General features: G+C 41.2%; 1 protein-coding gene across 1 annotated transcript in view; it reads left to right on the top strand.

The window, feature by feature from the left end:
- The window catches only part of SUSD4 (sushi domain containing 4), a gene marked incomplete at its 3' end in the record, with an annotated part of 76,531 nt that extends 68,774 nt beyond the window's left edge, over positions 1–7,757 (top strand). The window contains exons 5-8 of the mRNA XM_080342240.1: positions 3,206–3,397; positions 3,886–4,030; positions 5,664–6,046; positions 7,729–7,757. Coding sequence (XP_080198366.1) covers positions 3,206–3,397; positions 3,886–4,030; positions 5,664–6,046; positions 7,729–7,757 — 749 coding nt within the window. The remainder of the gene's footprint in view (positions 1–3,205; positions 3,398–3,885; positions 4,031–5,663; positions 6,047–7,728) is intronic.
- Between the last annotated feature and the right edge of the window lie 12,769 nt (positions 7,758–20,526).

The following is a 20,526-nucleotide window of genomic DNA, read 5'->3' as shown; positions in this document are numbered from 1 at the left end:
TGCTGCAGAACCATCAGTAGACACTGCCTGAATTATGTCCATCCCTCTGACAAGCTCCAAAGCTAAGGACACACACATGTGGCCTTTTAATGTTGGTTGTCAGAAGATAATACTAAATTATCCATTCTGGATGTTGTAATTAGTGCACTAAAGTCTCAGAAGCCTTATAAAGTGAAGATGCTGAAAGCTGTTGGTAGTAAAGATTTGGTGTCATATTTAAGAACAGCACCTAGGGCATTTTTAGGTTGTGAGAACTTCCTGAAGTAGAATTCACTTGTTTCTATGATTATTTACCATTCATACTGCTGTGAGCTTTGACAGTTAAAATGCACTTGTCAGACACACTTTTATTTTAATCAGCTTGTGGCTACTTTCGTTCTCTGAGTTTGATGCATTCGCCTGAAGTCCATGGCCCGTAATTTCCAAATACAATTAGGATTGATCACTGGGAATGCTAGAATTTTAACTTTCCTAGAAAATTTCAGTGGGCTTAGGTTTTCCTCCATGTTTGACCTGGCACATTCCTTTAACCTGTGGAACCAGTACCATACAGTGATATTCAGCATAAATAAGGGATCTGACCCTGTAAAATTACTAGTTCTGCACTAAAAAATCTTCTGTCTTTGGGAGCCAAGAGTGTTCAGTGGCCCTCCAGACTTTAATAATCTTGCTTTCCTATGATCAAAACTAAAGCCATTTCATGACTGTCCGTCCACTGATTTTAAAGGATCTTGGGCAGAGTGACCATGGGAATGGAGTAAGTTGAGAAAGGGATGCGGGGGTACAACTAATTGCCCAAAGCAAATTCATTTTTGGTTGTTTGTGATGTATCTCATTTGACTTGATTTGGAAAAAGAGGCTCTGAACCCGACCATTATTGACGGCGGCCAGTTTGCCCATGGTAATGTTGGGAAATTCTGAAACTGGATGAACATAAAGTTTTCAGACCTGCTCCATTGCATCTGCTAATTTTAAGTGTGTTGAATTCAAGAGCTGTTGGCACATATGACTGCTTAAAACTCGACTGCAGTTCATGATGACTGCTTGGCAGTCCATTAAATAAATGTTTGCAGAAGTTTCCAGGCAGCACCAATCACATGAGCATTTCCCTTGAAATATGGCAGGTGTCAGTGGAAGGGGTGGCACTCCTTTTTAGCATCGGAGACATATTCTACACAAAGAGTGATGCTCTTGTTGTCAGGTTTTATAAAATAGCTCTCTATTTGTAAATAGACTGACGGTTCCGTACCTGGGTTGTCCGCAGAGTGTAGTTTTCAATCTGCCTGGAAATGTGTCATTCCTGATCCGACCCACATTGCTGGGACACCAACTTTGAGGCTTTTTTTATTCAGCAGTCTGCTTTGGTTCTTAATGACATTAAGAGGTGAGGGACGAGGCATCACGTACACTGCTGGAGAGGAAAATCTGTTTCTCTGAGTGTTGCTCTTTGTGATGAGGTGTGCTCTACTTGTTCATTCCTAGAAAGGTCCTGGGCATCCACACATCTCTTGCAGCCTGCTGTAGCTTGGCAAAACTCAGTTGCAAAGAAGCTCAAACTTTGTTCTCATGCTCTAAGTGTATAGAATAAAAACATACCAGGTTTCTTTATGGCAAGCCAGAATCATTGCTTTCACTGATCATTTTCTTTTAATATAAGACTAATCCCTGATAGGGACAACAGGTTCTTTTCTACTATTTCAGTCTGACACCTTTGCCCTAGTCAAGAAAATTGTTTTCAATCTTGAGTTGACTAACCAGTAAAGCATTCCTTTTTCTTGTGGCCCCAGAGACTTTGGAAAGTATGCAGAGTATTGAGGATGTGAATTTTTATGTGAATTACTTGCTCTGATTTCAAGTTATTATTAAGCCTTGCCAGTGAAAATGCAAACAAAGCCATGTCTCCAGGGGATGGGGAATAGACATTGGTACACATTGTAATCAGCCTCTCTTGAAGATTCATTTAATATCTTGTGTATTTTTTTTTTTACAAAATGCATTATTCATGTAACAAGATTCACAGAGAGAAGCAGCTGAATTGTAATTTCTGGGAAGATTCTTCTTCCGAGAGATGGCATTTTCATTATTTAAATCAATGCAGTAGGTCTTGCCTGCATGAGGCAGGCAGGAGGCAAAGGGAACAGCCTGTAGATGGGGCACTGAGCCAGTTAGTTCCTGCCTCTGAAGGGAAATAAAACAAGTCATCCAGTAATTTAAGCCCTTTTTGGGCCAGTATGTAGCCATTTGAGACATCATTACACTTTGTAGGGCTTTTTTTCCTCTGCGTTAGGAGCACTTAAGAAAATATTTATCAACTAACACTTAGTGGAAAAGTTTCCTCTCTTATAAAAATACTGCTTGTGAGCTGCTTTCCTGCTACTGTTTCCTAGAGAGTACTCCCTCGGCTCTCCATTGAGTTCGTCTGCTCAGACATTTCTTATAGTTTCAGGGCCTACAATTAAAGTTCCACATGTTTATATTGCAATTCTGTCTTATTTACATAACCTTATGTAAACTGCTGTACTTAATTAACACAGGCTCAGCCTCAGTTCAGTTTAAGACCTCACTCCACCAGCGATCCCACCGAGATCTGTAGGGCTGCTCAGAGATAACAAAACACAACTAGTGCTGGTAGAGTCTGAGCCCAGCTTAAAAATTCTACAGTGGTACAGACTGTAAGTGCTTAAGCGTCATTGTGCATTGTGTTGATGACAAGCTAATTCTGAAGAGTGAATATTTAGATATTTAATTAGTGCATATAACAATTTAATTATGTTAATGAAACAAAATATGGGACGTTACAGGTGAATTTGAGATGCTTCATAAGGAGAGGGATTGTCCTTATTTTGAATGTCCCTCTCCATCCCCATATAGGCATATGTTTCCCCTTTTATTTTCCTCTCGCCTCCCCCCAGAAGTTGGGAATCTTCCCAGATCCCATCTCCCAGGCCTTTAAATAAAGAGGTGACAGCAGAGCTTGCTGGTGTCGGTGAGAGATGAAAATCACCCAGCCCTTGGAGGTGTGTACATCCATCCGCTGGTGATCCCCCAGCAGCGGTCTGGTACCGCTGAGATGAACCCCAAAACTGCCGTGACCCCGAAAGGGAGCCTGAAGCGTGCCCTGTGTATTTTGACACACTGAAGCTACCCGGCAGTGAGGTGCTGGCGTTAATGTCTTTCTCCTTTTCTCTTTGTTTCCTTGCCCAAGTTTGTCCACTACCTCCAATGGTGAGTCATGGAGACTACATCTGCCACCCACGGCCTTGCGAGCGCTACAACCACGGGACGGTGGTGGAGTTCTACTGTGATCCTGGTTACACCCTCACCAACGACTACAAGTACATCACCTGCCAGTATGGAGAGTGGTTCCCCTCCTACCAAGTATACTGTGTCAAAACAGGTAAGGGAACAGCAATGGCATTATTTCCACCCTTTTTTTTTTAGACAAAATTTGTTGGTCTGTAATGCCTGGCGAACTTCATCTGTTTTAGGGTTAAGTGATGAACATTGATTTTAATGTTATTAAATACAGTTATGTTATGTTATTAAATACAGTATATATAGATGTTATTAAATACAGTATATTTTTATTTCCAAGACTCTGAATGATCCTAAACCATTTCAATTGTAAGCTCTTCAAATGTATTTTTAAATATCTTCTAGATATTTTTATATGTATTAAAGCTAAATTCATGATTGCTTGTATTAAAAAAGTCAAGGAGAAAAAGCAAGCTTAATGTTAAGGTTGCTTTTCATATCTGGGATTGGGTTCATGTGTTTTTATAAAACATACATATAAAAGATCTCCTTCTGAGTATTGTGAAGTATTAATACAAACTAGTAACAGTAATAATCAAGCACAACTCTTGTATTGCCTTTTTGTTACAGAACAAACCTGGCCAAATACACAGGAGACTCTCCTGACTACATGGAAAATAGTGGCATTTACTGCTACCAGTGTTTTATTAGTATTGCTACTGGTTATTTTAGCCAGGATGTTCCAGACCAAATTTAAGACACATTTCCTTCCAAGGTTTGTACTCTTTTTTTTAAAATTTATTTTTTCTAAAAAAAAATTGAGGGCATGGAGTCAGTTTTTACACTCAGCACTCCTTACTGAGGAGACAGAGCAGCTCACGAGACTTGCAGATACCTTCTTCTGCATTGAGCAGAAGTCTCTGAACCCCCAGTGTGGAAGGGCAGCCCCAAAAACCTGCAGTAGTCCATTCTGCAACTAAGATAAAAGGCAAAGTTTGCCAGATTCACTTTGGGAATAATTACAGCTCTACTACTGAAAATTGCTGCTTCTGCATGTAAAAATAGCTGACAATATTTTTAAATACTCATTTTCAGGTGCTGGGGGAATTAATTTTTTAACTACTATAGACTTAGTAATGTAAATTTTAAGAGTGAGTTTCTTTTTCTCTACGGACAAATTTATATTAAAAGTTTGCTTTCCCTTCATGAGTATTATTTTCATCACAATTCATAAATATCTCCTACATCTTCCTTTATTTCCATAAAATATGGTGCAGCTCTGAGCATTTGTCATTGATAATCACAGCACTCCTCATGAGACAGTTAGGTGGGTATTATTATTATCTTACAACTGGAAAAACAAAGGCAGGCATGTAGAATTTTAGGCAAAGCTACTACTGTATCTGAGTTTAGACTTGTTTCAGGTTTTCAGTGTGCTCAGTTTGCTATGGATCTTTACTGTGTGACTCCTTCTCTGCTGCACTTGCATTTTCTTGTGTCTATTCTACCACATGCAGAAAACAGGGGTGAAAAATCTGTATGTAACTAAATACATGCAGCAGAAAGGACTTGGTGATTTTAATGTTAAAGAAATGTGTACATAAAAGTATACAGACTATGTAAGTAATGTGTGAATTTATATGCACATATACAGTAAAGGAGGAGTAGTACACATATATGTATATAACTAGGAAGATCTTAAGGGTAACAGGTTGCACTGTGGATAGCTTTATAGCTTGTCTTATTGAAATGGCATTCTGTCCTCTCCTTTTCAGAGGTTTTCATGACCTACAGGTACCTGGGACCAATTCCTTCCTGCTAGGACTCTACTGTGGTTTAACTGGCTACTAAACAGATACTTTAGGGTTTAACAGACCTTTCCAATATAATACAAAAGATTTGTTTTGAAAGAAACTGGCTTAGTACTGGTTAAGGAAGCCCTCATCTTTTGAAAGTAAGACCTGAAGAAGGTCACCAAAGCCCTGGCATCCAGTAGTAGTAATTTCAGTGCCTGTTTACGTGGGCTGTAGACACTTTTTTTCCCTAGCACACATCTTTCCAGGCGTGCAGACACTTTTGACTGGTGAACTACATCTGTGATTTTATATCCATGATACTCACTGTGCACAGTACAGCAAACAGTGCTCCTAATCTCTTCCAAGCACCTGCTTTCTTTCCCCTCCCAAAACCATTCTTCACGTTACTGGTTTCATTTTTCCAATTGTAACAGATTCCACCTGTCAACCTGAACAAACCCATGAAGCAAACATTTCTGTGAATGCTAATGACCCTGTAGCTTTATTTTGGATGATTAGGAAAGTGCTGTATTTACTTAAGTTCAGTGGTGGCTCTGAGGTGCTTCTGACATGCTCCTGCTCTCTGTGATAACTTGTCTGTGTTTGACATAGAGGCAACCAGGAGGGCTCCATGGGTGACCCTGACTTCTTGGTGGTGGATGGCGTTCCGGTCATGCTGCCTTCCTACGATGAAGCTGTAAGCAGTGGCTTGAATGCTCTGGCACCTGGATACTCCGCTGCCACAGAGCAGGGGCATATTTTGCCAACAGAAGATCAGAATCCTCCTGCTTACCCTGGTCCCCAGATTACAGACACGATGCCTAGCGAATGTGAGACCTGTGACAATAGGTCAGGCTCCTCTGAACTGCTCCAAAGTTTGTACCCCTCCCCAGCGTGCCAAGCGGCAGTGCTTCCCGGTCCAGATCGAACTGATGTATCCCATAGTGCTGCCGGGGAGGCTGCATCCACAAGTCCGCGGATCGATATTGCAGATGGTGAGTCTTGCATAGGTGCAATAGATGAGTCTGTAAACAGGAGCCATCATTTGTTTGCACTGTCAGAGCAGGAGTAAACCCAGCTGACCTGCTCCTGCTTTCTCCAATTTTTGTCCACATCTTAATTTGGACATTTTTTAAACGATACTACTCCATGGTCATAGAGCTTCATGTCTGAGATACGTCGTTGCTAGCTGTGGTACAAGGGATTTGACTGCCGGAGGGTGGGACAGGCCAGGTTTATCTCCAGATGCCGTAACAGCAGTGTCATCAACAGGGATGTCAGTAGCAAAGCTTGCCTATGTTGGTTTGTTCATCTGTTCCTCAGCTCCAACTCTCACAACTCCCTCACATACCATGGTGCTCACAGCAAAGAACAGGACTTTCTCCTTAAAACATAAAGCAAATTATGTTTTCATACTTAGCCAAAATTAGCAGCCTTCATTAACAAACTCATAGTGTCTGTGCATACAGCAAACTGTTCGGTCCAAGGCATGTACGCATTAAGCCATGGACATGGGAGACACAGAGTAAGGAGAACGTACCCACCGGACCACGTATGAGAAGGGAGAGTGCCATAGGATCAGTCATTAACAGTTTGGGTTGGAAGGCACCTTCAAAGGTCATCTAGTCCAACCTCCTGCAGTGAGCAGGGACATCTTCACCCAGATCAGGTTGCTCAGAGCCCCGTCCAGCCTGACCTGGAATGTCTCCATGGATGGGGCATCTGCCACCTCTCTGGGCCAGTATTTCACCACCCTCATTGTAAAAAAATCTCTTCCTCATGTCTAGCCTGAATCTCCCCTCCTTTAGTTTAAAACTATCACCCCTTGTCCTATCACAACAGGCCCTGCTAAAAAGTCTGTCCCCATCTTTCTTGTAGGCCCCTTTTAAGCACTGGAAGTAATGAATCCAACACTTCTAGAAACCAAGTCCTCACAGCCCTTCTAAGCACTTGAGTTCCAAGGATGGAAGGAGTGTATTTTTTTCATGTGCAGCCTGGAAAGGATCACCCAAGCTCTCACCCAATATATTCTTGTCTGCATTAACATCAAACACGAGTATGCACTGATATCGTTTCACTGAGTTCTAATGGAGCTGTACAGTGTGCTGCTCAGTGCATTAAGGAACCTTGATAGCGTTCCTTGGAGACACTGAAAAGGAGTGGCTCAGATCCTGCTCTCCACAGGCACTGGCAGTCGCTAGGCAAAGCAATCTCCATGGGATTTATCGATGGCAGAGCTGAAGCTCAGTGTCCTCAACTCAGTGTGGCTGAAGCTCTGGGTGGAGGAAGCCTTCCTGCTCCAGAGGGTTGGGGCTCACTTGTAACGGCATCACAAGGGGATGAGGACAGCTAGAAGGAGGAGGGAGAAATTACAATAATGCCACTAAAAGTCTCTGCCTACTGTGAATGCTGTTCCAGGGATTAATGTAGTAGAAAGGATGTTTGCATTCAGGTTTTTGTGGGCCTAACTTGTTTTAGAAGATCTGTGTGGTTTTGATATTGATAGGTTAGTTTTCATATTGGTGTTAGAGCGTGAGTCTAGAATTGGAGACACCATATGTCTTGTTCAGATTTCTGCACCATCAATTTCTGGTTTTGCAGAATTGCTAATATGCTCTGCAAAAGTGTAAAGGCAAGTTACAATCAGCAATCAATGCTATTTCTTTTTTTCCCCTAGAGATTCCTTTGATGGAAGAAGACCCTTAGCCTGCACAGAGACATATCTTCGTTGCTTTGCACTGTTGAGTGACATGAAACATGCGGATTTAGAGATAGAAAAGACTATCTGTGGATTTGGGGAGGGTATTTTCCTACTTGTCAGTCTTTCAGACGCTGATGTCACCAGATTGGGTGTACATCTTAATCCACAGTGGGGATAATAGCCTCAGCATTTGGAACAGCAGCAGTTTTATGAATGAATCCTGGGGATTTGATGAGAGCAGATGTAGAAAAAGAACTGTGGCTTTTTAGAAACGTATATCTGCATCGCAGAATGTCATGTGGTTCTGTAAGAAATACTACTGGATTTTGATACTAACTGCCTCACAAAAGCATGTCAAAGTGTGTATATTTGCTTATAAAGACTGCTTTAAATGATCTATGGACCTCTAGTTAATGAAGAATCCTTACAAGTTTAAAAAAAATACTACTACTGAAACAGAAAAATAAAAGAGGAAAGATCCTCTTCGGCTTTCCTATGTTAACCAGGAAGCTTTTGATTTAGTTGTTGGTGATTTTGTTTCAGACCATGTCTGCAGAAAATATAACAGAAATGATGGGATTCATATATACTTTGATGTATGATAGCAAATATATATAAATATATATATTTAAAAACTCTTAAAGAGAAAGAAAATGAAAGACTCTCAGGTCACATAATGATCTGGAGATTTTTTTAAAGATCAAGAAGAATTTATAGCATATACAATATTCAAGGTAAAATATTGATATTTGTATTTATGCAAGACTTCTGTGACTACATTGCATTTGATAAATCCTGCTACAATATGAGAGATCTAGAAAATGTTAAAATTATTAAATATGTGCTTAAGAAATGTTGAACTGCCAAGCTTCAACCTTTCTTAAGCTCTTACAAATATATATACTAGAGTAATCTACAGTCATAGCCCAGAGCACTGCCTTGTCCCTGTATGTTGTGGTAGTATTCTGAGCCATTATTGTAGAATACTTTTTAAAAAGATAATAAAGTTCAGTTTCAGTTCCTTTGATTTATCCAACTGTGTGTAGTTGGCCTTTTTTTCCCTTTCTCACTTGTTTCAACTGCTCCTGCCTGAAGGCTGAGATGGCAGCAGGACACCTGATCTGTAGCATTTTCAGCAGTCATTATCCAGCTCTGAAGGGACAGTTTTGGTGAAGCACAGCACGGGAAATGGGTGCAGCAGTGGCACAGCTTCTACGGATCCTGCTCTTGGGTTTTCTCTCCTCTATGCCGGAACATAGTGCTGAAGTCTCTATGAAAGGTTCATCTTTGTGGTGTTACAGGCTATTTGTTATTTGTCAGGAAAGCTCTTGACTGTTTCATACACTTGAAGAAAGCCAAGCAGATTTTCTTGTCTTATTTTTTGGTATTGCACAAATGAAACATATGTTAAACTGTCAGTGTTTGAAGGAAGAACTTACCATATGTTAATGACAGAGATTGCCATCATGTGAGCCAATCCAAACCGAAAGAAAAATGCAACTGAGTTCTGATTTTGTGTACAAAGTAAACCAATAATATCTCTATTGCACTAAAAAAAGGATCACTACAAGTTGCTGTTATTGTTTCATTATTTTTTAATTACTTATTTGTATCATGGTAGCATCTTAGTGGTCCCACTCATGAGTCAGGCTAGTAAAAGGATAGAAATGCTGCAACCATTCAAGAAAGTGTTTATCAGCACCCTGTCAGCAACTGTATATGACAGCAAGAAGCAAATGGAGAGAAAGTCTGTATAATGGAGAGGTAATTATTACAATAATCTCAGTTATTCCACAGTATCGTTGATGAGAACATAGTGATGAGTATTGAAAGACATATTCCACATTATTCTCCATGCTTGCTTATATAGCCTTAGCAATTTTTTCCTCTGAAATTGTCTCAGTTGTGATCATATCTTAAGGTTTATCCCAGAGTCATCTCCATTGGGTGTTAGTACTTCCTTTGCTACCCCTTTCTTTTTAGGTCCTGTGCTTTCCAGAGGTGTTTGCACTACCAGCTGAGGTTCAAGATTGTCACCTCAGCAAACAAGACAAGAGTGCTGTAATACCGACCTTGAACTGAAGCATGTCTCAACCCTACAGTCAGTTAAGTGATTTTTGTTTCACAATGTCATTGAAAGTATTGAACTTACTTTAGATGCCCTATAAAATATTATTAAATCTGGTTTTGCTGGTCTTTTAACAGCTTGTGAAACTTCATTCCTTATTAAATTTCTGGACTTCCATTTATTAATTTCTGTTATGAAAGCTTTTGATTAATACTTGTAGCTCTACAATTTTACAGATTTACACTGCTATATGTATTGTATTGCAGTCATTTTGTTAAGGGAGCCAGACAGGTTAACTTAAGAAATGTAAATGTATGGCTTATTAGACCATTTTATTATAAAAAGTGCAGAACTGCAAATACACTAGAAAACATTGATGTTTTAATATTGCTTGACAGTCCTTTGATAGCACCGTACTGAATTTAACTTGCAAAGGTAAAAGAGAGGTTTATACCATTTTTTGCTTAGTGTGTATAAGACTTCCTGAAAGGGTATTTTGGGGGGATAATTTATGTGGTTGCATTTGGGGTTTTGGCATGCTTTAATATTTGAGGGGAGAGGACTTCCTGATGCGTGTTTTTTTCCATGTGGGGCTTGAGTTCTCATGAGACCTCTGCCTTCCCCCAGATCTGCACCCGTGCCCTGACCCACAGGCAATGCCCTGGGCTGAGGGCTACTTCCCAACTTGCCCAGCCCCCCAGCTGCCCCACCAGCCTGGAGACCCCCCACAGCACCCTGGCCTAAGACCACAGGTCACCTCAAACCCTGAGCCCCAGCAACCAAACCTTTGGGAGGGTGGATGCTCTCGGGGCTCCGAGAGACCGGAGTGCTGGGAAGATTGTGACAGTGTGTTTGCTGTGCAAATGAAACCAGATGGGAGAATGAGCACGTCTTATGCAGATAAGTTGTTGTCGCTTGAGCTAACTGGATGTGAATAAAAACAAACCCAGGAAAACCCTTGCTGTGGAAGGGAGAAGCAGCTTGTTAGTGAGGACAGACAATGTGTGTGCCTTCGGCAGAGGGAGGAAAGGGTACGTACTGAGAACTCCAGGCAAGAAAAACAAGAACTGGCTTCAGCCTGCCAATATTTCTAAAAGCGAAAAGGGAGGAGGAGAAATGAGCAATGTGTCAGCCTTCAACACTGACTTATGAACAAGGGCTTGACCTGCAGATTGCTGGGGGAAGGGTGGGATCCAAGGTCTTGCAGCAGCTCTGCAGGGAGTGAATCACAACCTGAACATGAGTCAACAGGACCTGGCTGTTGTGAAAATGTTAAATGTCAATACGGCGATGTTTACACAGAACTATAACTTCTAAAATGCATGAAGCAATCCTTGAGCTCCACTCAGCACTAGGTAAGGCCTCGGCTAGAGCAGTGTGTCCAGCGTTGAGCACATTTTTTCCTCTTCAAGGGAAATGTAAAGTAGCTGGAGGGAAACCAAGCAGAGAGAATCAAGAATGATTAGAAGTTTGGAAGAGCCTGTCCTCACAGGTCATGTTAGAGATCAAGGAACTGTTGTTCAGTGTGAACAACAGGAGACCAGAGGGGCCACAGAAATTGGGGTTTTTGTAAGAAGCATATTTTGCAAAGAAGAAGGGAATTATCTACATGAGTAAGGCAAAAATAATAGGCTTAATTGCAGCGTGAGACAATTAGGTTAGATTATTAGGAAAAACCTTCTAGCCATAGAGATGGTTACAAGCAGGGAGAGATGATCTAAGAAAGCTATCAAAAAACTGTGTTACTGGAGATTTTTTAAGACTATTTGAAATAAATAGGGGACAAGAAAACACTAGGGCAAGATGCACTATGCAAATTCTTGGGGCCCCTTTTTGTTCTGTTTGTGTGTGATTCCCCGCTTATGAGAACTAAACTTGGCTGATGCATGGTTTTCTCCATATAGACTAATTCCAAACTGATGGTACTGGGCAAACTGGTCAGCAGTGGTCAAAATCACAGCCAGAAATACTCTCTGTTCCACCAACAGAAGCTTTCGTGTAGCGTGGGCTGAATTCCAGTAAAATCCTGTGAATTAAACCCTGTTGCATTAAAGTGACATTGATTTCAGAATTTTGTTCTGTGACAAATCCAAATTTGGGATTTTCTGGTCTTCATGTCTATATTAAGCAGTTAAATGAATGCAGCCTTTCTAATACTCCACTGCACATTAGGTGAAGTAAATCTTCTCTTGCCAATTATCTGAAGACATCTATTGAATTCAAGGAAAAACAGCAGCTCAGGCACTGGAGCACAGAGCCCATTGTCATGTTTATGCAAAACTAGCTTCCCATGCCCCAAAAGCTGTTTGTTCTCTCTGCACTGTGCTGCAGACAGTAGCATAGCTCACCGCATCCGCTATCAGAGAAGGAGGAGGAGCACAGATGAAAGAAGCACATCTCAAGCTCCTGCTCTTGGGCTCCCATGGCTTCTCAGGGAGGACTTGTGGGCAGGAAGAACTAGAAAACAAGTAAACATCTGCCCAACACCCAGGAGCATCTTCCGTTGTTAAGAGGATGTCCAGTTCCTTCAACACAGTTCCCAAAAGAGTTGCACTACAGCAGAGGGGAGACAGGCCCTGCTTTGCCTATCACTCCCCCAGGCCAGGGTGTGCACCCAGAACAGACAGACGCATCCTCCTCCCCCAGAATAATGTTCTTTCATGCATCATTGGAACAGGCTGCCCAGGGAAGTGGTGGAGTCGCCATCCCTGGAGGCGTTTAAAAGGCATTTAGATGAGGTTCTTAGGGACATGGTTTAGTGCTAGAGTTAAGTTAGGTTATGGTTGGACTCAATGATCCTGAGGGCCTCTTCCAACTGAAATGATTCTATGATTCTATGATAGATGTCTCTTGTCAGTATCATTATATAGTAGCATACAGCCCATCCTTACAGCCCATTTTTCTAGGACATATGGTATGTAACAATAACAGAAAGGGCACTAGCTTGAGATTAAATTATTTGCTGTCCAGTTGTCAGAGCAGACTTTTAATAATCCACAAAGAACACAGACAAACTGAACAGCTAAGGCTGGCTGGGATTCTTGAGGCAGCTTTCCTCAGCAAAGCAAAGGGACTGTCCTACAGGGCAGGGGAGCTGCTGTATAGGAACGTTTTATAACTCAGGAAAACTGCATTCACATGATAAAATATATTAAACAGAAACTTGGAGAAGGAAGAAAAGCCACATAGATTTTAATAAAGTCCAGGGAGTACATGAGTAAGTTCGCCATGTTCTCCAGTAAGAACAGAGGAAGCTGTTTTCTTAATACAACTGGTTCAAAACAAAGTCAAGAAGCAGGGAGGGAAGACAAGTTTCCTGATTTGGGGTTCCAGTGGCTCTTTTCCAGCACCTCTGTATTTCAATGGTCAGACTGGTTCTGCTTGCAGTAGGGCCTTAGTTTTGGTTTGGATCCACTTCTTCATTTTACTGTGGTTTTTGCTCCGTGTTTCCCCTTTGCTCTTTTTTTTTTCTTAAGGTAACTAATACTGTTGTTCCAGTTTCATCCCGTCATCTCAGTCATGCTGGGAAGTGAAACAAGTTGCTTAATTGCTGTGCAGTACACAGCAGGACACGTCTCTTCCCGCATAAGAGGTTGCTCTTATTTGCCTTCCTCATTTACATTCTCAGCAGAGAGGACAAGGAGGGGCGTGGAGCTCCTCACTGCTGACAAATGGTCTGTGGAAATGGTAAGACAGGGACACCAAGGGGAGCCCACACTGCTCCACGCATGGTGTATCTGCCTGCCTTGGTCCCAAGCCTGTCAGCTCACAATCTTTAATTGGCCCAGAATTCACAGATGTACGTGAACGTTCCTATACAAACACAGTAACTAAGATTTTTAAGAATTAGCTAATATTTTAGGGTGTTTCAAAGGAAGACTTTTTAAAGAGACCCTCCTTTCTAAAACTGGTGAGTTCACACCTCCAGAAAATGGGCACTGATATGGTCCAGTGAGGGAGCACAGAGTGCACAGCAGGTCACTTCATCTGTCTGCTTCCCGGTGCTCCAGTATAATTTCTTGTCCCCAGGACAACTGCTTGAACTAAACACTTGCCAGTTGCTGAGCTGTCAGGTTCACATCTTCTTTCTTTTCTTTTTTTTTTGTTTTAACCTAATTAGGCTAGATTTATTTTTAACACTCCTTATTACCATCCGCTTTTGACTTCCATCCACATACTGCTGAGTTCCTGCTGCTCTTGCCAAAGCAAGTGTCTTTCAGCAGCGATCTCAGCCCCTGGAACTGTACCACCCTGTGGGAGGTTGCACTTGCCACCGTTGTCCCTTCTATTAATTCCATGGCACATGCTGTTTGTCTGCCTTGTTTAGTGCTCTTGTGTTAATAACTGTGCAACTGGTTGCTATTTCTTTCATAACCATTACCATAGCTGCCTGTTGTTGATAATTCAGGGTTAATTATATACTAAAAGTTTAGCAGAACAATTTAGCTTAGCTTAGCCTATTCATTGATGGACTATAAATGTCTGTAGGCTATCACTGATACAGACGTCAATGGAGTTTGGTATAATTGGCTTTTATTGAAGTGCTGCAGCAAAACTGAGGGTTAGTCCAACTGGCAAAGTCAGCTGGCTGCTTATACACCAAATGCTTGGTTTTCCGTTGGATTATGGGCAATCACGTGGGAGGAGAACTGCCACAGTGACTTACCAGGTTCACTTCTGTATCCATTCACATGGCAGCAATGTTCAGCTTGGATACAGCTGCAGAAGTGCTGAAGCCTGGCGTTAAAAAGGACATCATGGCAGCTGTAAAGAGTCCAGCATTTTAATTATGTTTATGGTGCTGGGCCAATCTGTCACAAATATATCTTACTAGAGATAGACATAGCTACGACAAGACTTAGATTATAATGTTCTCTCCGTTTTAGGGAAAAAGTGGGGAAAGAATTATCAAGGTGAAGCACCCTGAAAGGTAATAATGCCTCTCCAGTCAGTTTTCTCTGGTCTGGTGGTCGCCTGTTCCTTAAATTTTGAATCTCGGAGCTGTTACATATGCATATGGATATATGCACAGCTTCCAGTGAAATGGATGGGAACTGAGACCACTGAGCCCCTTTCAGCAACGAGCTCTTTCTGACCGTGCAGTCGGGATCCCTCCTCTCCTAATTCCCAGAAGCAGAAGAAAGGCCATATGCTCCCATCCAAGGAAAGGTGGGTTTTAGCATTACACTCCTTTAGAGGAAAACTGGACCCTAGAACTCCACCCAGCTCTCTGATTTTACTCGCATTCCACTATTTGTGGTGAATTGAGGCTGAGCGGGTGCATTGTGGTACTCTGTTCATTTACACCTTCACAACACAGGGCTGTGCAACAGGTTGTCAATAGCCTCTGGCTGCTCTCGGCACTGACAAGTAAGTGAGAACAAGACAGTTCCCCTCTTAGACCCTTTTTAAATCAAGCATGGTGCTGTCTTCACCTTTGGATGCCTAAGTACCCTAAATATCTTTGTATTAAATTATGAGCAAGAAAGTGATTAATTGTTCCCTGAACTTCAGTTTCTTCATTGAGACTATGTCACCAAATCATATATTTTATGTCGCTAGGAGATGGCAGATGTAAATCAAGTATCTGCCTGCTCTAGAATATCTAACAAGAGAGAAAATTACTTCCATCCGTTAACGCAGACGGATTTTCTTGAGAGGATTTGCTGCTTTCCAAATTCAGTGTTAAAATATGATTTCATCCTCGCAGGTCTGCCTGTCGGTTTCCAGCACAAGGGGCATTGCCTCAGTTTGTTTGTAATGTTGGCAAGAACAACCTGCTGCTCTGCCTCATTTTCTAAATGCCTTTTTTTTTTTTTTAAACTACATAATTTAAAAACTATAAATAAAAAAAAGATCCAAGATAAATTTAGATTTTGAGTTTCTTCAGAAGGAAAGGCAGTGGCCATCCTTTCTCAAGAAATTAAATGATCATTTAATTAGCCCAAAAGAAGACTGAACCCCATCCACCTCATTTCCCTGGTCCAAATCCAAACACAGTTAAGTAGAAAGGGGACTTTTTTCCCAAATAATCATGTAATCAGTTATTTTCAACTCACGCTGACTCCAAAGTGAGGGCCACTGAAAATTAAACAAACTAAAAAACCTTAAACAAAAAAAATAAAGCTTAGGAGTAGCCTCGTTGTCGTGTTGTCCCTGTGCATTCATTTTTCTGTTCAGATAAGCCATGCACTTGAAGAATTGGAAGTTCACAACAGCACAGCCAAATCTCATCTTCACAATTAGGACCCTGGAAGGAAAAAGCAGCGTGTAAAGCAGAAAAATATCAGCCCATGATTGCACTGAAATCGCAAAGCTTAATGCAAGATGTGTTCATAAGTGCTTTTGCAGAAAGAAACAGCCTCTGCCATGCAATTACATATTTAAGCTCTGTGGAAAAGATTTGTTTACTGAGTGAGAAAGGCATCCACCCCAGGCTGCTGGTCACAGAGAGTCTGGCGTAATAATCGCAGGCTGCAATACAAATACAACAGCTTGAAGACCTCTGACATTTGATTAATATTTTCCTCTTTTACAGAGTGAAAAGAATTTGGACCTTAAAAGGAAGATGAGCTAAGGCTTTAATTAGCATGGCCACAGAGAAAGAAATTAAGAACGACTGTGGAGAGCAGTAAGTATATGCTGAAATCTTACAGGGAAACTCATGCCAAGCAGATTGCAATAGATTTAAATACCAAATGTAGATGGACTCACATGTGCAGATGCCAAACACAACTGTTTCTAGATAGTTCTAAAAAGGTAGGAAATGCAAAAAAAAATTCCAAAGCACAAATTTGTGACAACTGGGAAATGTTCTACTTGAGCAACTGTTTTACTCCTTGGCATTGATTCTGCTCTCTTAAAAACACCAGATGTTCGCTGCTGAAGGCTGTTTATTTGCACCATATACACAAGTGCAAAAAAGACGTGGGTTTATGCTGTTGTAGCCTATCTGCACTGGGTCTTGACCCACACAGCTCTGTCAATGCAAATACTGGCGCATCGGCTGGGAAAACCAGTAGCAAAGGCGACTAAACACAAACTTCTGTCAAATGTACAAAGTAAATGAAAAAGATCAGCAATGTGTGAGGTTACTGAAAATGGCAAGCATGCTATTTTCAGGCAAACATGATTTGTGAGGTGATGGTTGCTTCATAGGCAGTGAGTCACAGAAACTTAGCCTCTGCAGCACCTCTCTTTTTTCCTTCGGCAGCGCTTTTTGTGGCAGGAACAGGGGTAGATAAGAGCAGTGTCTTATGGCTTGTGCTGACAGCACAAAATGAGCAGAAGCTGCTGTCAAGTCAAACCAGGTAGGAAAAACAAAGGAAGAGACCATACAACAGTGAAAACATTTCATGTCAGAAAGGTGGGACTCTCAGGTGTGGATGAAGCCAGAAGCGATGTCACATGCCGCTCCAAGCACTTCCTCCAGTTACTTCTGGCTGGCAGCCTGCTGTCAGTGTAAAAGCAGGAGTGCAAGCAGCACTGGTTGAAGCTTGGCTAAAGCAGGCACCGAGTGAGGTGCGGCACAACTGCTCTATTTTTCTATCCTGGCAGGTGAGACCCCAGTCGATGCGATTAGCTGCTGTGTGGCAGGTCACCTCTCCGGAGAGGCTGCGGTGGCAGAGTGCTGCTGGGAAGTGGGGGCTCCAGCACAGCTCCATGGTGGGCAGGTCTCCCTTCCTGCACACCTCTGGGGCCTCTCCTGCCCTGGGTGTAGGTGCCAGAGGCAGCAGCAGCAGCAGCAGCAGCAGCAGAGGGGTTGCCAGTCAGCCTGGGAACTCACACAGCTGCCCAGCTGTCCTTCCTCTGGAATCTGGATTATTTCTTCCTCCTGATACTTGCTACAAATGTGATCTAGTATCAAGACCAGATTATTATTGTTGTAGGCATCTTTCCATGAAGGACTTTTTCTCTAGGATATTAAGTGCTTTGCTAATAACCCACTTCAGACATCTTTAATAAGATATGCCTGGGAGTGCAAGAAGTGATCTGCTGCTTTTACGCTCTGCTCAGCCTTTTTTTTTTTTTAGTGGCACAACATGACATCTTGCAATTCATCTGTCATTTTCGCAGTGGAGAAGTGGTCAGAATGGAGCAATCCAGCCATCCCAGCTGAATACGCTCTTGTTAACTGACAGATGTCTCAAGTGCAACAGGAGTCACAAGGCTGTCGTGGAGGTGCTGACTTTCAAATCCCAATTGCACGCAGAAACTTGGCATGTTGTCAGCATGTACAATTTTCAATTTCACAGGACATTTCTTTTGGTGTTACCAGTGGATTTTGTTTTACCTTCCTCTTTGCTTTCTGTTAACACTGCAAGAATTATTTCTTGGGGGTGTTTGTCCTCTCTTATCTGATACTGCACTGTGTGATTCCTGGGGGGTTTTGGCAGGCAGAGACCTGAGCTTGCACAAGTGTGTGCATATGCACACTCACATACAAATGCTGGACAATTCAATAACAGAAAGCTGTCACAGGCCAATTTACTACAGTCTCAAAATTTGAAAGGTATTTCGGTTAATATAAAACCAGGTTTCAGCTCCGGGCAGCTTTTCTTTGCAGAATACGGGGAACAGCTGCCTGGCCAGTGGGTGCTGCCTGAACAAAGGTTTCTTTCTAGCCTGAGAAGCCGCAGGGAGAAGTTGCTGCTGCATCTGGCTGGCCTGACAACACAGCCCAAAATTGGGACTTGCCCTGTACAGCTGTGGATGTCAGACAATCTGGGGCTGTATTTTATAGGCTAGTTTTAAGTGTGGGAGTACATTTTTCTCCTCCAGCCTACTCAGACCTTAATAAAATATCATAATTTTCAAGCTAAAATGTAGTATGTTTAATTATTCTTATGTCAAGACTGACAAAGCACTTTCATCAATTGATCAAACTTTGCTCAGACTTCACTGATCTTGCTCTTCTCTTCTTTGTGCAAATTAACAGTCATATTTGTAATTGAACTCAGTAGTATCCAAGGCTATAAAGGCATACAAATGCAAAAACCTGCCTCTCTGAAGTGTTCAGTCTCGCTAAGAATGAAACTCACAGAAGCACATTCAGACCAAAATTGATGCTAACTTAACCAGGAAAAAATGTAACTGTAGAGGCTCACTTTTGATCCTTCTGTATGCATAAAGGGAGAATAATTATCTTTGTACATGTTGAAATTTATCTTATTCTGTCCATTCTGTGGACAAACTGTTGAGTTCATTGCTTTGATAAAAGCTTTCTAAAACACATTAATAATTCCCCAAACACACAACACAACCCACACAGGTTTGTTTTTTTTTTCAAGTTGGAGGTTTATTAAGAAGATCACAGATTTTCCTGTGCTTGTTGTGAAATACATGTGGGAAAAAATAAAATAATTCTTGGTATTTAATATTATAATTCTAACTGAGACTTACAAGGTAAAGGACCCCAATGTCATTACCTATACAAGATATGAAAATGTATGTCTCTAGAAATAATGACCTTATTACAGCGTTGATCTTGTGTGGGTGGAAGCCTGCTTTAGAAGCAGCCTGTGGGAAATGATCATGTATTTCACCTTCCTATTGTACATCATAGGTTGAGCCCAGAGGTACAATAAGATACACATTTGGTAAGTGTCTTACATGTAAGAAACCAGTAATTTAATGCAATGATCAGTAGAGTGTAATTATAGACCTTAATTTAGAAGGTATTAGTCATTCGCCATAGATAACCTTCAGTGGCTATTAGAATTTCATAGTCTGAGTTCATTACAACTGGCAAATGTCATTTGCACAATCGGCACACACAAAAGCCTGTTCTTTGGCTGGAAGCACATTTTTTCCATATTAAATCCACTCCATTAAACACAAGAGAGAGCACCTGTTTGGGTCTTATTTCAATAAAGATTATATCCTAGTTGCATTTTAAGGGGGCTTATAAAGATTGCACATTATTAATGTATTTTATTAGCATGTTTAAAACGGAGTGGGCTACATTGGAAGTATTACAAGCACATCAGTAGAAGACATCATAGCTGGTAATAAACCATGGCAATAAACAGCCTATTAACCTGTTGCAGTCTTTATCAAAACATGAGACAAATGACTATGTGTTACAAAATATGTTAAAGCATTTATTGACCTTTTATAAATGAACCGTCACATATGGTATTTTCTTGAAATTAGTAATATGCTTAAAATTAGGTATCTCAGTGCTTAATTTGAAAAAACTGCATAAATCTAGGACACAGTAAAGTTCTATAAGCAACTGTTCCTAATTTTTGGTGTTTTCATGTTTCTTTTTCCTCTTTCCTGATCCCTTATAGTGCCTGCTTGGTGGCTAGCTTGCTACATGTATGTGACTTGCATAAAACAATAGAGGAACAAAAAACAAGTCTCTGCTTAACACAGACAGCTTGGCAGAAAGACAGCTTTTGGTTTAGTTTCCATCATTTCTTACAAGTGATAGAACAACATGAGACGGTTGCGTAGGTATGCCTTTTGTCTTCAAAATATAACATGCTCATCTAGATCATTTGGAATTACATTACTTCCTCTGTGCAAGAAGGCGTTTAAAGATGTCAGCACAGTGCTACAGAAAATACTGCTGCATTAACAGACAACTTAGCTGTTTCTTTTCTGAGTTACACAACTACCTGAATATATTGGCATCTTTTATAGAGTCCTGTGATTTACACAAGTTAAACTTGGAGGTTTTTAGTAATTTGAATCAAAAA

Source organism: Nesoenas mayeri, assembly GCF_963082525.1.
Source record: "Nesoenas mayeri genome assembly, chromosome: 3".
NCBI lineage: Eukaryota > Metazoa > Chordata > Aves > Columbiformes > Columbidae > Nesoenas > Nesoenas mayeri.
Note: the sequence above shows the minus strand (reverse complement) of the source record. Positions and strands in the feature narration are given on the sequence as shown.